General features: G+C 37.0%; 2 protein-coding genes across 2 annotated transcripts; both read right to left on the reverse strand.

Annotated features, from left to right (window-relative positions):
* Positions 1–1,261: 1,261 nt before the first annotated feature.
* Positions 1,262–2,696, reverse strand: LOC116007086 (peroxidase 2-like). The gene is made up of 3 exons (XM_031247673.1): positions 2,406–2,696; positions 2,119–2,313; positions 1,262–2,022 (listed from the first exon to the last, which is right to left on the reverse strand). Exons 1-3 carry the CDS (start codon positions 2,613–2,615, stop codon positions 1,474–1,476), a joined length of 954 nt encoding a protein of 317 aa, XP_031103533.1. The 5' UTR covers positions 2,616–2,696; the 3' UTR covers positions 1,262–1,473.
* Positions 2,697–10,027: 7,331 nt separating this feature from the next.
* LOC116007138 (peroxidase P7-like) lies at positions 10,028–11,934 on the reverse strand. The gene is made up of 4 exons (XM_031247739.1): positions 11,679–11,934; positions 11,244–11,435; positions 10,731–10,896; positions 10,028–10,619 (listed from the first exon to the last, which is right to left on the reverse strand). The coding sequence occupies exons 1-4, from the start codon at positions 11,898–11,900 to the stop codon at positions 10,234–10,236; spliced, it is 966 nt and encodes a 321-aa protein (XP_031103599.1). The 5' UTR covers positions 11,901–11,934; the 3' UTR covers positions 10,028–10,233.
* Between the last annotated feature and the right edge of the window lie 458 nt (positions 11,935–12,392).

Genomic DNA, 12,392 nt, shown 5'->3' on the forward strand with positions numbered 1-12,392 from the left:
AATACAAGAAAATTCCAGGAATTTAAATCTAAAACAAAGGTTAGATAAACCTGAAATACAGGGACGGTGTATAACGGACTTTGGGGTAGTTGTAAGTACGAGTCGAGTTGCCTCTGTCCTTAAAACCTTATTTACCGCTTCCCGGGGTGCTGGATCGTTGCGGTCTAGGTTTCCCAGGATAAAACGTACTACGATCCGCCGTTTGAGCACACAAACTTGGATCCGGCGAACGAGAACCTGGGATGAACACAGGTGGCTAGAACGAAGGAGAGCAGAGTTTCGAGGTGGAAAGTATTTCGTGTATATCACGTATTACTTGTTCGTATTATTCTTATTGTATAAAATCTGCTGCTCACTTGGAAATATATAGAAGATGAAGGATTAATGGCATTTATCATGGCATTAATTCTTGGCTTTGTAACCTCCCTTCACTAGCAAGTATTAACTCTAAAATAAATATTGGAATTAATCCCATAACGTATTGAGTTAATCACCTGAACGGTCACATTGGAAGTGGAAGTGAACCGTCTTGGCCAAAGTCAGAGCTACTCTTAGCCGCAAGAGATCACCGCTATCGCAAGCGACCATCGCATGTCGTTCGTGTCGCGCGGGTGCTGGCGCGCGCGAGAGAGAGAATGTATGCTATACAAGTTAATTAGTTATAAAATGACTCTTGTATATATAGTGGGTGAAATCTTCTTCCCAAACCAATGTGGGACAAATGCTTTTCTTTAAAGCTTTTCCCACATTTTTCCATCTCAATGGGTCTACTTTGAGAACCAATTTCTCATTCACCCATTATCCATTTTGAGCGTATAATATATCGATCTCTTCGTCTAAGAATGAAGAACCCGAATCCACTTTGACCCGACCCAAATTGGATGTGGACCCTACATATATTTATACCACAAAATGACCACTTAAAATGCCATTTATTGCCATTTATTGCCATTTTTTCCAACACGAGGTGGGTTAGCCTAACATGTTTAACCTATTTTGACTACTCTAATCTTGTTATATCTAATCCACGATACAAGCATCGATAGAGAGCTTCCCATCAAAATTTACAAGTTTTTGTTTAACCCAGTTAGGGTATATGCCATAACATAGATGAACTATAAAACATTATCACTTCTTAATTAATGTGTCTAAGAATTGTTTTAAAAAATGTGTCTTAAGAATTATTCAAATTAAATATGTAATTAAATACGCAATATGTAAAGTCCCAACTCCCAAGGTACCAATAGAAAGAAGTAAAAAGAATATTAAAAAAACACTGAAATATAACGAATACTACATATGACTTGTCAATAACACACAGTTTTGAATACCAATTTTACACTTGCATCTATTTGGAAACAAAAGAAAAGAAAAACCCAACACAAAGAATTTCACACAAACATTTATCCCCCCCAAGCTGCTTTTGAGCCATTGAGGATTTCTCAACCTTTCACACTCAACTGCAAATGCAAATCAATTCACATTCCTACAATTCACTCGAATCTGACCATTATTTCCAGTCAAAGGCTTAATATTACCCATCTTAATCATAGACTGAGCAAAATCAGTAGCAAAAGCACGAATGCTTCGGCTGTAAGTGTTGACAAGATTATCAGTCTGACCACCATTGAACAATACTTGATCGGAGTGCAAAAGTCCTTTGTTCATCACCAAGTTACTGAAATATCTAGTGTCAAAGTAGGCCGGAGAAGGGTCGAGTGGAGCAAGAGTAGAGTTGCCTCCAACGCGTGGACAAGTAGCTTGGCGTTGTGCTGCGAAACCTTGATCGATATTGGTATCGTTATAGATGCGATCTCTGAAGGTTCGGCATTGGGCAAGCCCCAATGTGTGCCCGCCAGAAAGTGCAACCAAATCTTTAACATCAAGGCCTTGCTTTGAGAAATTGTCAATTAGAGCAGTCAAGTCCATGAATGGTGATGGAAGGTTGTTGTCGGCGTCAGTTCTGCTGGCGGTTGTGGAGTCCCTTCTCCCAAGTTGCACCGTCCATGACGGACCTCCTAACTGTGAAACATATATAAAGCCAAAGTATAAATTTAAAATACTCACATAACTATAAGTAGTTTCAAGTGTTAGTTGTTAATTTATTTTTATAGTTACCGCGAGTACAGAGTCACGAGCAGCAACAGCTAAAATGTCAGCACAAGAGACTACGGGACCATTACAGACTTTATCAACAACAGACTTGATTCGATCAATAACTTCAAACCCTCGCGCAGAATTGGCATTGGCTAGAGAGTTCTTTTCACTGTCAATGGTGGAAGTAGAATCCAGTAGAATCGATGCATCACAACCCTGTTTATTTCAAATCACGCCAAATAATAAGATTCTACTACAAAGTAGTGTATATGATAATTGATTAAAAGAAAGTGGGTGAAGAGTATTACGTTAACGAAACAATCATGAAAATGCAGACGTAATAAAGAGGCACCCATGCGGCGCTCTTGCAAAACGGCGTTGAAGACAATGCGGCGAATGGTTGGCAAAGCTAGAGGACACACTCTTTGATAGAAGAATGGGGAAAGAGATTGGGAAAATGCCATTGTGGCAAAAGAGAACAACAGTATGGTGCTGAGGAAGTAGCTACCGGAAGCCATTTGAGCTAGCTAGTTAAGTACGGTTATTGCAGCTTTAATTACTACAACGCAACGTAGTACAAAACAAATATGCTTGTGTTTTTTGCTGTGTTGTTTGGTGATCTTTGATACTATGAAGCATAATCCTTTTATAGGATAACCAAAGAGTACAAGTTAGCACAATTTAAGACTTGGCCTGGTAGCAGCAGCCCTAATTAATGATCCACACTTTCAACGCGGCAACGAATACCTATTCTCAAATTAATTTGTAAAGGTCCTAATCAAGACAAGGCCAGTACTGTGCCCTACACAAGCAAATTATCGTTGACATCTTTGTAAAATTGCAATGTAATGCAATTATTGATATTATATATTTTTTCATTTAATTCTCTGTGCATTTAATCCAAATTAGCAGTTGTCCACTTTCGTTACAACTTGCTTGCGGTGCAACTAACTTATTGATTTCAATCCAATTATGTCCTTAACCTTTAGTTGGGATTTCACTAAAATAAACATGAATTATCTGCCACTCTGGACCGGATTTTAGGGCGTGCAAGATGTGCAACAATACAGGGCCCCAAAATTTTGGGGGCTCCTAATCCAGCCCTGGGTCCAATAGTTAGTATAGAAGGACAGTTTTTTTTAAATAAAATATTTGTAGTTTGCATTATGTTTAGAATTCCGTTCATAATAATTAATGTTTGAATTTGTTTCAGCTTTTTTGCATTTTCCTCTTACAATTTTTCTCCAATTTGCAGTTTATTTATACTTTGATAGGGCCTCACTTATTTACTAGCACAGGGCCACGCAAATAAAAAAAACCAACCCTACTGCCACTGACCTTGTGGTCTAGGATTAATGGTATGAAGAGGCTCTTTGATATGGGAGGTCATGGGTTTGAACCCACAACGTTATCGATAACATGAAGGTAACCGACTAAAAACGCCAATTACAATATTTCTTTGACATTGTATTGTTTATGCACATAACTTTTTTGAATTTGTTTAATTTGTTGCTAAAAGTTTTCACTACCTTTCCGGTATTAGCCGAGATGATTAGAGGATACCTTAATTGCAGCTGCCACATCTAACGTTGTTTACTTAGTATGATGATTAAATTAAGTATAATCAATTATAAATATCAATAAGAGTATAAGACTCAGCTCGAAAATATCAACGCTGGAAAGTGTACCTAATTCTCAAATTGAAATGGTCCTCTATTAACAAACAAAATTAAAAGGACATCTGTATAGTCAAATGCCAATTATTATTTATATTATTTTAAAATTGAAATCAAATTAGCCGTGATTTTCGAAACAACTTGCATCCGATGTAGCCAACTAATCAGTTTCACTTTCCCTAAGTTTATGTAACATAGTCTTCTGTACATAAACTATATTCTTCTGTACATAAACTATATGGAGTACTTGAAAACTGTGTTTCTCTGTCAAACAGTCTCAAGATGGAATGGCTTACAAGAAAGGGTTTTGAATGTATGATTTTATATTGCTCGCTAGCTAAGAAGGAAAATATATATATATCTTTGGTATTTGGAATTTGATGAAGTGATGAACTCCAAGTCAGCATTCACATGCCCAAGGGGCTTTCTTGTCCTTAGAATATAATTAGCAGTTATAACTGCCTACTGTGCTAGTGTATAAAAGAGTTGTAACTCCTTGTAACAGACAAGTTATCACAATTCAATTCACTATGCCTTCAGCTTCTTCCCTAAACTTCATTACTGCTTATTAGATAGTCTGTGAATTTTCCATTATCATCATGGTATCAGAGCGCTACCGGAGTTAAGCGGCGGCGGTAGTAATGGAAGCAGACAATCACGGAAGCCAAGCAGAGAATGCAGGAACGTCTTTAAACCATACAGCGGCGAACCTGCGCAATGATGAATTCGATGATCCATTCTTCCTGCACATTTCAGAAAACCCTAACCTAAGTCTCGTCTCACCTCCCCTGTCCGAGCTGAACTATTCTTCTTGGAGCAGATCAATGAGAATAGCATTAGAAGTCAAAAACAAGTTCGGATTCGTCAATGGAGACATTCCGAGCCCAGACGAGAATGATCCGAGGTTTGCGGCGTGGAGAAGATGCAATCGGATTGTGTGTTCATGGATACTGAGGTCGATGAGCCCTAGCATTGCAGACACCATGATGTATTTCGACAAAGCCTCAGATATCTGGAAAGCTCTCCACAAAAGGTATTCACAATCCGATCCACATAGAATCTCTGAAATACATAATGAGATTTTCAAAATTACTCAAGGAAATATGAGTGTCAATGAGTACTTTACCAAAAGTAATGCCCTATGGCAGCAATTGAATGTGCTGAGACCTCTACTTCTATGTGAATGCACACCTAGATGTTCTTGCACTCTCATGATGAGAATGCAGAAAGAAATAGAAGAAGACCAAATAATCCGATTCTTGGAAGGTCTCAATGAAGAGTATGAAACTGTTAAGTCTGGTGTTTTAGTGATGGATCCTATTCCTGATATTGAAAAGGTCCTCAATATGACTCTGAAACTTGAAAGAAAAATCAAGGGATCAATTAGTCAAAAATCCACTAAATTCACTCAAGCAAATGCAGTTCAGAAATGTCAGAATCAGTTTGGAGAGGAACAATCTGTTGTGGCAGTCACAACCTTCAATAACAGGAAAAAAGTTTACTAACAGTGGAGGAAGGAATGTGCCTAAGTGCACTTATTGTAATATGCTTGGACACACTGTTGAAAAATGCTATAAAAAGCATGGGTACCCCCCGGATGGGTTGCAGGTTACAAATCAAAGAACAGACAGTTCCAAGACACACAGCCAGCTGCAAATGCTTCTATGAGCCAAATCAATGATATTGGACTGTCTTCTGACCAGTTTCAAAGGCTGGTATCCATCTTGCAGAATCAAGATAAGGGAGGTCAAGCCTCAAATAATGCTGTGATGACAGCTGCAAACTCTGGACTCAATCCAGATTTCAAGGAGAATGAGGGAGCTCACAATGAAGGTAATATTACCTCTGCTCTTTATGTTAATACTGTCCTAAATTTGAGTGGAATGTGGATATTGGACTCAGGTGCAACAGACCATATCACATGCTCCCTAGGATATTTTGAAACATACCATGAAATCCAGGGACTAAATGTGAAGTTACCTAACAAAGAGTCAATCACAGTTAGTTGTGTGGGACAGATTAAGCTTAATAAGAACATAGTTCTCCAAAATGTGTTGTACATTCCAGATTTTGCCTTCAATATTGTGTCTGCCAGCAAATTAACTAAGCAAACAGGGTGTAAACTTGTGTTGGAAGCTGATTCTTGTACTATTCAGGGACCCCTTGGGAAAATGGATGGTTTTGCTAGTGAAAGAAATGGCTTATATCTTATCAATCACCCCCCTGCTGCCAAGATGAGAGTTCAAGATACTAGTAAGATTGTTGATGTTCAATGTAATGGTCTGACAACAGAACTATGGCATAACATACTAGGCCATTATCCTGTAAATAAGATAGCCTCTTTGAATGGAATAAAGTATGTTTTTTCACATAAGTATTCTGATTTTGTGTGTGATGCTTGTCACCTTGCTAAACACAAGAGGTCTACATTCCCTACAAGCACTTCTAGAACTGATAACTGTTTTGATCTACTCCACATGGATGTTTGGAGTCCTTTTGCTGTGGCATCCCTTAAAGGGGAGCACTATTTTCTGACAATTGTTGATGATTATAGTAGGTTTACTTGGCTGCATCTAATGAGGCATAAATCAGAAGTTAAATCCATTTTTCAAACATTCTACAACTATGTGTGCACTCAATTTTCAACTAAGATCAAAACAGTAAGAACAGACAATGGTACTGAGTTTCTAATGAATGCCTTCATTCTTCAATGAGAAATGCATCATCCACCAGAAGTCTTGTGTGTACACACCCCAGCAGAATGGGGTGGCAGAGAGGAAACATCAACATATTCTGAATGTTGCCAGGGCTCTAAAGTTTCAATCTGGGCTCCCTACTAAGTTTTGGGGACACTGTGTATTGCATGCATCCTATCTTATAAATAGACTTCCAACTGATGTAACTGGTGGGCTTACTCCTTTTGAACTACTGACTGGTAAAGCTGTGGAATATGACCAGCTTAAATCATTTGGCTGCTTGTGCTATGGTGCAACCATCTCACATGGAAGGAATAAATTGCAGCCAAGGGCAAGAAAATGCATATTTTTGGGGTTTCCTGCTAATATAAAAGGCTATATTCTATATGACATTGTTGACAAATGTGTCTTTGTTTCCAGACATGTGAATTTTCAGGAACAAGTATACCCCTTCAAAGATTCAGGTTCAAGGGTCACAACAGACACCAGTGAAACTGATGTGATCATCCCATCATTGCCATTGGTGCCCACTTCAGTTGAGGCAGAAATTTGCTTAGAACCAATAAGAAGGTCTGAACCTGGAGTTATAACAGATGACAGCAGCAGGGTTCCCAGCAATGATCATCATGAACACAATAACCATCCTGAAATCAATGAAGGGTTAGCTGTCAGTAGCCCACCACAGAACAATAATGAGCTGCCACAAGCTAGAAGATCAGCTAGGGTGAGAAATGCACCATCCAAATTCCAGGACTATTACTGTCAGTCCTTGATGAGTGACAAAACCAACAAGAGAACCTCTCCACATCCTATACACAAGTTCATCTCATATGACAGTCTACCCTCCAGTTACAGATCATGTGTTTCTTCCATCACTTCCATACATGAACCTCAATCTTATAAGGAAGCAATCCAAAGTGATGAATGGAAACAAGCTATGCAATCTGAAATAGATGCTTTGGTTCAAAATAACACATGGGTTTTGACAGACTTACCTAAAGGCAAAACCCCAATTGGTTGCAGGTGGGTATACAAAATAAAGCACAAGGCAGATGGTTCTGTGGAAAGGTACAAAGCTAGATTGGTTGCAAAGGGTTATACTCAGCAGCTAGGGGTGGATTATATTGAAACTTTTAGCCCAGTGGCTAGAATGACCACAATCAAAACATTCTTGGCTGTGGCAGTTGCTAAAGGTTGGGACATTCAGCAATTGGACATCAACAATGCCTTTCTCCATGGAGATCTAGATGAAGAAGTCTATATGATGTTACCCCCTGGATTCAACAATGACAAGCCTAATCAGGTCTGCAGATTGTTAAGGTCACTATATGGCCTAAAACAAGCTAGTAGACAATGGAATGCCAAGCTAACTAAGTTCCTACAGCATGATGGTTTTCAGCAGTCTACAGCTGATCCCTCATTATTCACCAAGACATCACACAACTCATTTATTGCCTTGCTAGTGTATATGGATGATATATTGGTAGCTGGAACAAATCATGCTCAGATCACAGCATTGAAACAATCTTTGGACAATTCTTTCAGAATAAAGGATCTTAGCAAGTTGAATTACTTTCTTGGGATTGAAGCAGTCAGAAATCCTAATGGTCTCAGTTTATGCCAGAGGAAGTATACTCTAGACATTTTACAAGAGTATGGTTTCTTAGATGCCAAGCCTGCAAACACACCATGTGTCACAGGCCAAAGGCTAACACATACTGATGGTGAATTGATTGATAAGCCTGAACAGTTCAGAAGATTGATAGGCAAGCTGTTATACCTAACCAACACTAGGCCTGACATATCATATGCTGTACAACAGTTAAGTCAATTTGTAGACAAGCCCAGAGATACACATTTAGTGGCAGCTCACAGAGTGTTGAGATACCTCAAAGGTGCACCTGGGAAAGGCCTATTCTATGCATCTAAATCTCAAATCAAACTACAAGGTTTCTCTGATTCAGATTGGGCTACCTGCATTGAAACCAGAAAGTCTATTACAGGGTACTGTATCTATCTTAGTGAATCCCTTATCTCTTGGAAGACAAAGAAACAAGCCACTGTCTCAAGGTCCTCCTCTGAAGCTGAGTACAGGGCATTGGCCTCAACAGTTTGTGAAATACAATGGCTTTTATATCTATTGGCAGATCTGCAATCAGACAGCACTACTCCTATTTCCTTGTTCTGTGACAACAACTCTGCTGTGGCCATTGGTGAGAATCATGTATTTCATGAACGTACTAAGCACATTGAAATAGATTGTCATGTAGTAAGGCAGAAAGTTCATGAGGGAGTGATCAAGCTTTTGGGCATTCCTTCTCATCAACAAGTTGCAGATGGTTTCACTAAGGCTCTCACCAAACCATTGTTTGACATCTTTCATTCTAAGCTGGGCCTTCAAGATCTTCATGCTCCAGCCTACGGGGGGGGGGGGGGGTGATGAAGTGATGAACTCCAAGTCAGCATGCCTCACATGCCCAAGGGGCTTTCTTGTCCTTAGAATATAATTAGCAGTTATAACTGCCTACTGTGCTAGTGTATAAAAGAGCTGTAACTCCTTGTAACAGACAAGTTATCACAATTCAATTCACTATGCCTTTAGCTTCTTCCCTAAACTCCATTACTGCTTATTAGATAGTCTGTGAATTTTCCATTATCATCAGAATTTGAAAATTAAATTAACCTTAAACAATTACTAAGATGCTCTATACCGTATTTATAAGGTAGTGTTTACACATAATTAGTACTACTGACTACGTTACAATGTAGTATCTGTTTATACATACTTTCTCAACCTAGTGAAAGACAAAGAGTCAATGTGTGTGAGACTTCTCATTTGAGAAGCCACAACTATACCGTTCGACCACAGATTTTAATATTATGATTGACAGATTCAGATATACTTAATTTCATATCTTTTTTTTTTGGATTTAAAAGTAAAATAATTAGAATAATATATAAATTCATAACTTGCCTATATATATTCGACCTTTGAAACATTCTAAACTTTTTTTATTACTATGAAGCCATATAGATTTGCAGAAATTCAACAATTAAGTTTCTTTCATCATGTTAATCAACGTGTGATCTAGTGTCACAAAGTGACTCTTCCAAATAGAAAATATTCACACACACAAAAAAAAAAAAATTAACATCATTATTGATGGAGGATGCCACGATATCAATTGTGATTTTAATTACACTAAATTTCTTTTATTTCATTATTATTATGGTACAACTTTATTTACTTAATCTGAATTTATCTTATCTCTTTGTATGAACTAATTGTCTAATTGTGAGGATGCATTACAGAGAAGCTACGAAGATAAATATTGGTGAAACTATATAGGGTATTGTTGAATCCTTAAATATTTATCTTAACACGAACATGTATTATTAAATACAAATATTTTCATAATTATTTGCAAAATATATATCAGATAACTTAAAACAATTCAAGTGTTCATCAATATAACGTAGACAAATAATCTAGTAGACTTGTTTAAGTACTAATAAGTAATAAGGTTCATATTTATTCAAGTAGCTAGTAATCATACGATATCTTAAAATTGAAATGAGCACAAACCAACAACACACAATCCTTGGAATGTTTGAGTGACATTCAGGATATTCAAAAGTAAAAGTTACATTAATAAGACTCGATTTACTCTTCTTTTTTTTTTTTTTTTCTGATTAGGAAAATGCGTAATTATTACTCGAATTTATTTAATTGGTAATATAATTGCTGAAATTTTGATCGGGTCTCAATTGATTTTCCTGCAATTCTTTCTAATTTGACCATTCGAGCCCGTGAGGGGGCTGAGAGTACTCATTTTTACCATAGCATTTGCAAAATCCGAAGCAAAGGTTGAAGGGTTTGAACTATAAATGTTGACTATAGAATCTGTAGAACCTCCATTGAAGAGCACTTGATCTGAATGCAAAAGTCCTTTTTGACTCTGCAAGTTCTTAAAGTACTTATTGTCAAATGATGTTGGAGTAGTGACATCAAGTGGAGCAAGGTTGTCGTCGCCCTGGCTTCGAGGACAATTTGCTTGCAATGATCTCGCGAATGGGGCATTTATATTCGTGTCATTATAAATTCGATCTCGGAAGTTCACACACCTAGCTTGCCCTATTGTGTGAGATCCTGCGCAAAAATAAGTGAAACATAGTTAAGAGTTAGAAATTAAATGGCATAACAATTAGGATTAATAACCAATTAATATAAAATTTATTGTTTAAATAAATTAGAACAAACCTGAGAGAGCAACCATTTCCCTAACACTAAAGCCTTTGTTTGAGTAAGCAGAAATGAGTTGATTGAGATTGGAATTTGGTGCAGGAAGGTCCCTGTTAGCATCACTGAAACTTGCAGTAGTTGAGTCTCTTCTGCCTAGTAAAACCTTCCAACTAGGACCATCGAGCTGTAATTTTGTCACACCTTATTTAATGAATTAATAATTCAAAATTTTACTTTCTCAAAAAAAAATTCAAAATTTTACTCCCCATAATCATGTCAGTTCGGAGTCCTTAGGTGAAGGAGTTCAAAATTTGATATAATTTCAGTAATTTGTTAATAATTATTGTTGTGATTCCTAACATGACTTATACTTGCAGAGTGCTATGAGTATGACTTTGGCAAGAATTATCCACTGTGTTATGGACTACTTTGATCCATAATATGTAATCTAAAACTAGTATAATTCAAAAAAAAAATGCTTAAGAGATGTAAATAAATGGAATATGATGATGAGAATATTTAATTTATTACCGCAACAGTTGAGTCTCGACCAGCAACGGCTAAAATATCTGCACAAGATACAACACCAGGACAATATTTCTCAATTTGAGTTTTAATGTCATCAATCACGTCAAATCCTCTAATTGATCCAATATTTGGGCCAGCAGTCTTCTCTCCGGTAAAGGTTGGCGTGTCGTCCAGCAATACTGATGCATCACAACCCTACTTCAATTATTTTGTAAGAAACAAAACAAAAACATAAAAGTTAATATTGTTAATAATTTCATCTCAACATACTTTGTTTAACTGATTTTCTTTTTTTGTGAATATTTGACAAAGATTATAAAATATGAATTGCACTGCACATTAAATTTAAACAAAATATAATTAAGCAATGAATTATTGACAATTCATAATTATAAGCAAAGAGGGACATAGATATGTAGGGATGCATGTAAAACTTGCATTAACGAAGCAGTCATGAAAATGGAGACGAAGCAATGATGCTCCCATCCGAGGCTCGGCCCGCACAGCAGAGCGAACGCCAGATTTGATTATGAAAAGCGCTTTAGGACATGACTTTTCGTAAAAATCTTCGGACAACTTAGCAGAGCTCATCCCCAAGAGGAAGGAGAAGAGTAGTATTAATGCAACATTATACATTGAAGAAGGAATGGGATTCATCATGACAAAGGGAGGAGAGAATAAAGAGAGTGTCTAAACTTTCAATAGAAGATGGCTTGGCTTGTGGTTTAGTGCTTCCTCTCTTCATTTATTTATAGTTGAGATCAAGAGATCATTATTTGCAAGTGTACGTTACATGGCATTGCACATTTGCTTTTCACAAAAGTGAAAAGTTAATTAATTACTCTGTCTGTTAGAAAAATAATTGCCTAAATATCAAAGAGTGAGCTAGGATAAGAAATTAAATGTGATAAAAGTCAAAACTATTTTCAATCATGTACGAAGTACTTTCTTATTAGTGTTTAACTAGTATTTTCGCCCGTGCGTTGCACGGAATGGATTTGTTATAATATTTAAAGAATATTTGGATCAATATACAATTATATATATTATAACATCGAATATTATATAGCGCAATTGATGAAATTGATTGGATCGATTATGTTTTCTGATGTTTTCCTTTGAATTAGAACAAATAATTGTCCAATTACCCGG

This window comes from Ipomoea triloba, chromosome 15 (assembly GCF_003576645.1).
Source record: "Ipomoea triloba cultivar NCNSP0323 chromosome 15, ASM357664v1".
Classification (NCBI taxonomy): Eukaryota; Viridiplantae; Streptophyta; class Magnoliopsida; order Solanales; family Convolvulaceae; genus Ipomoea; species Ipomoea triloba.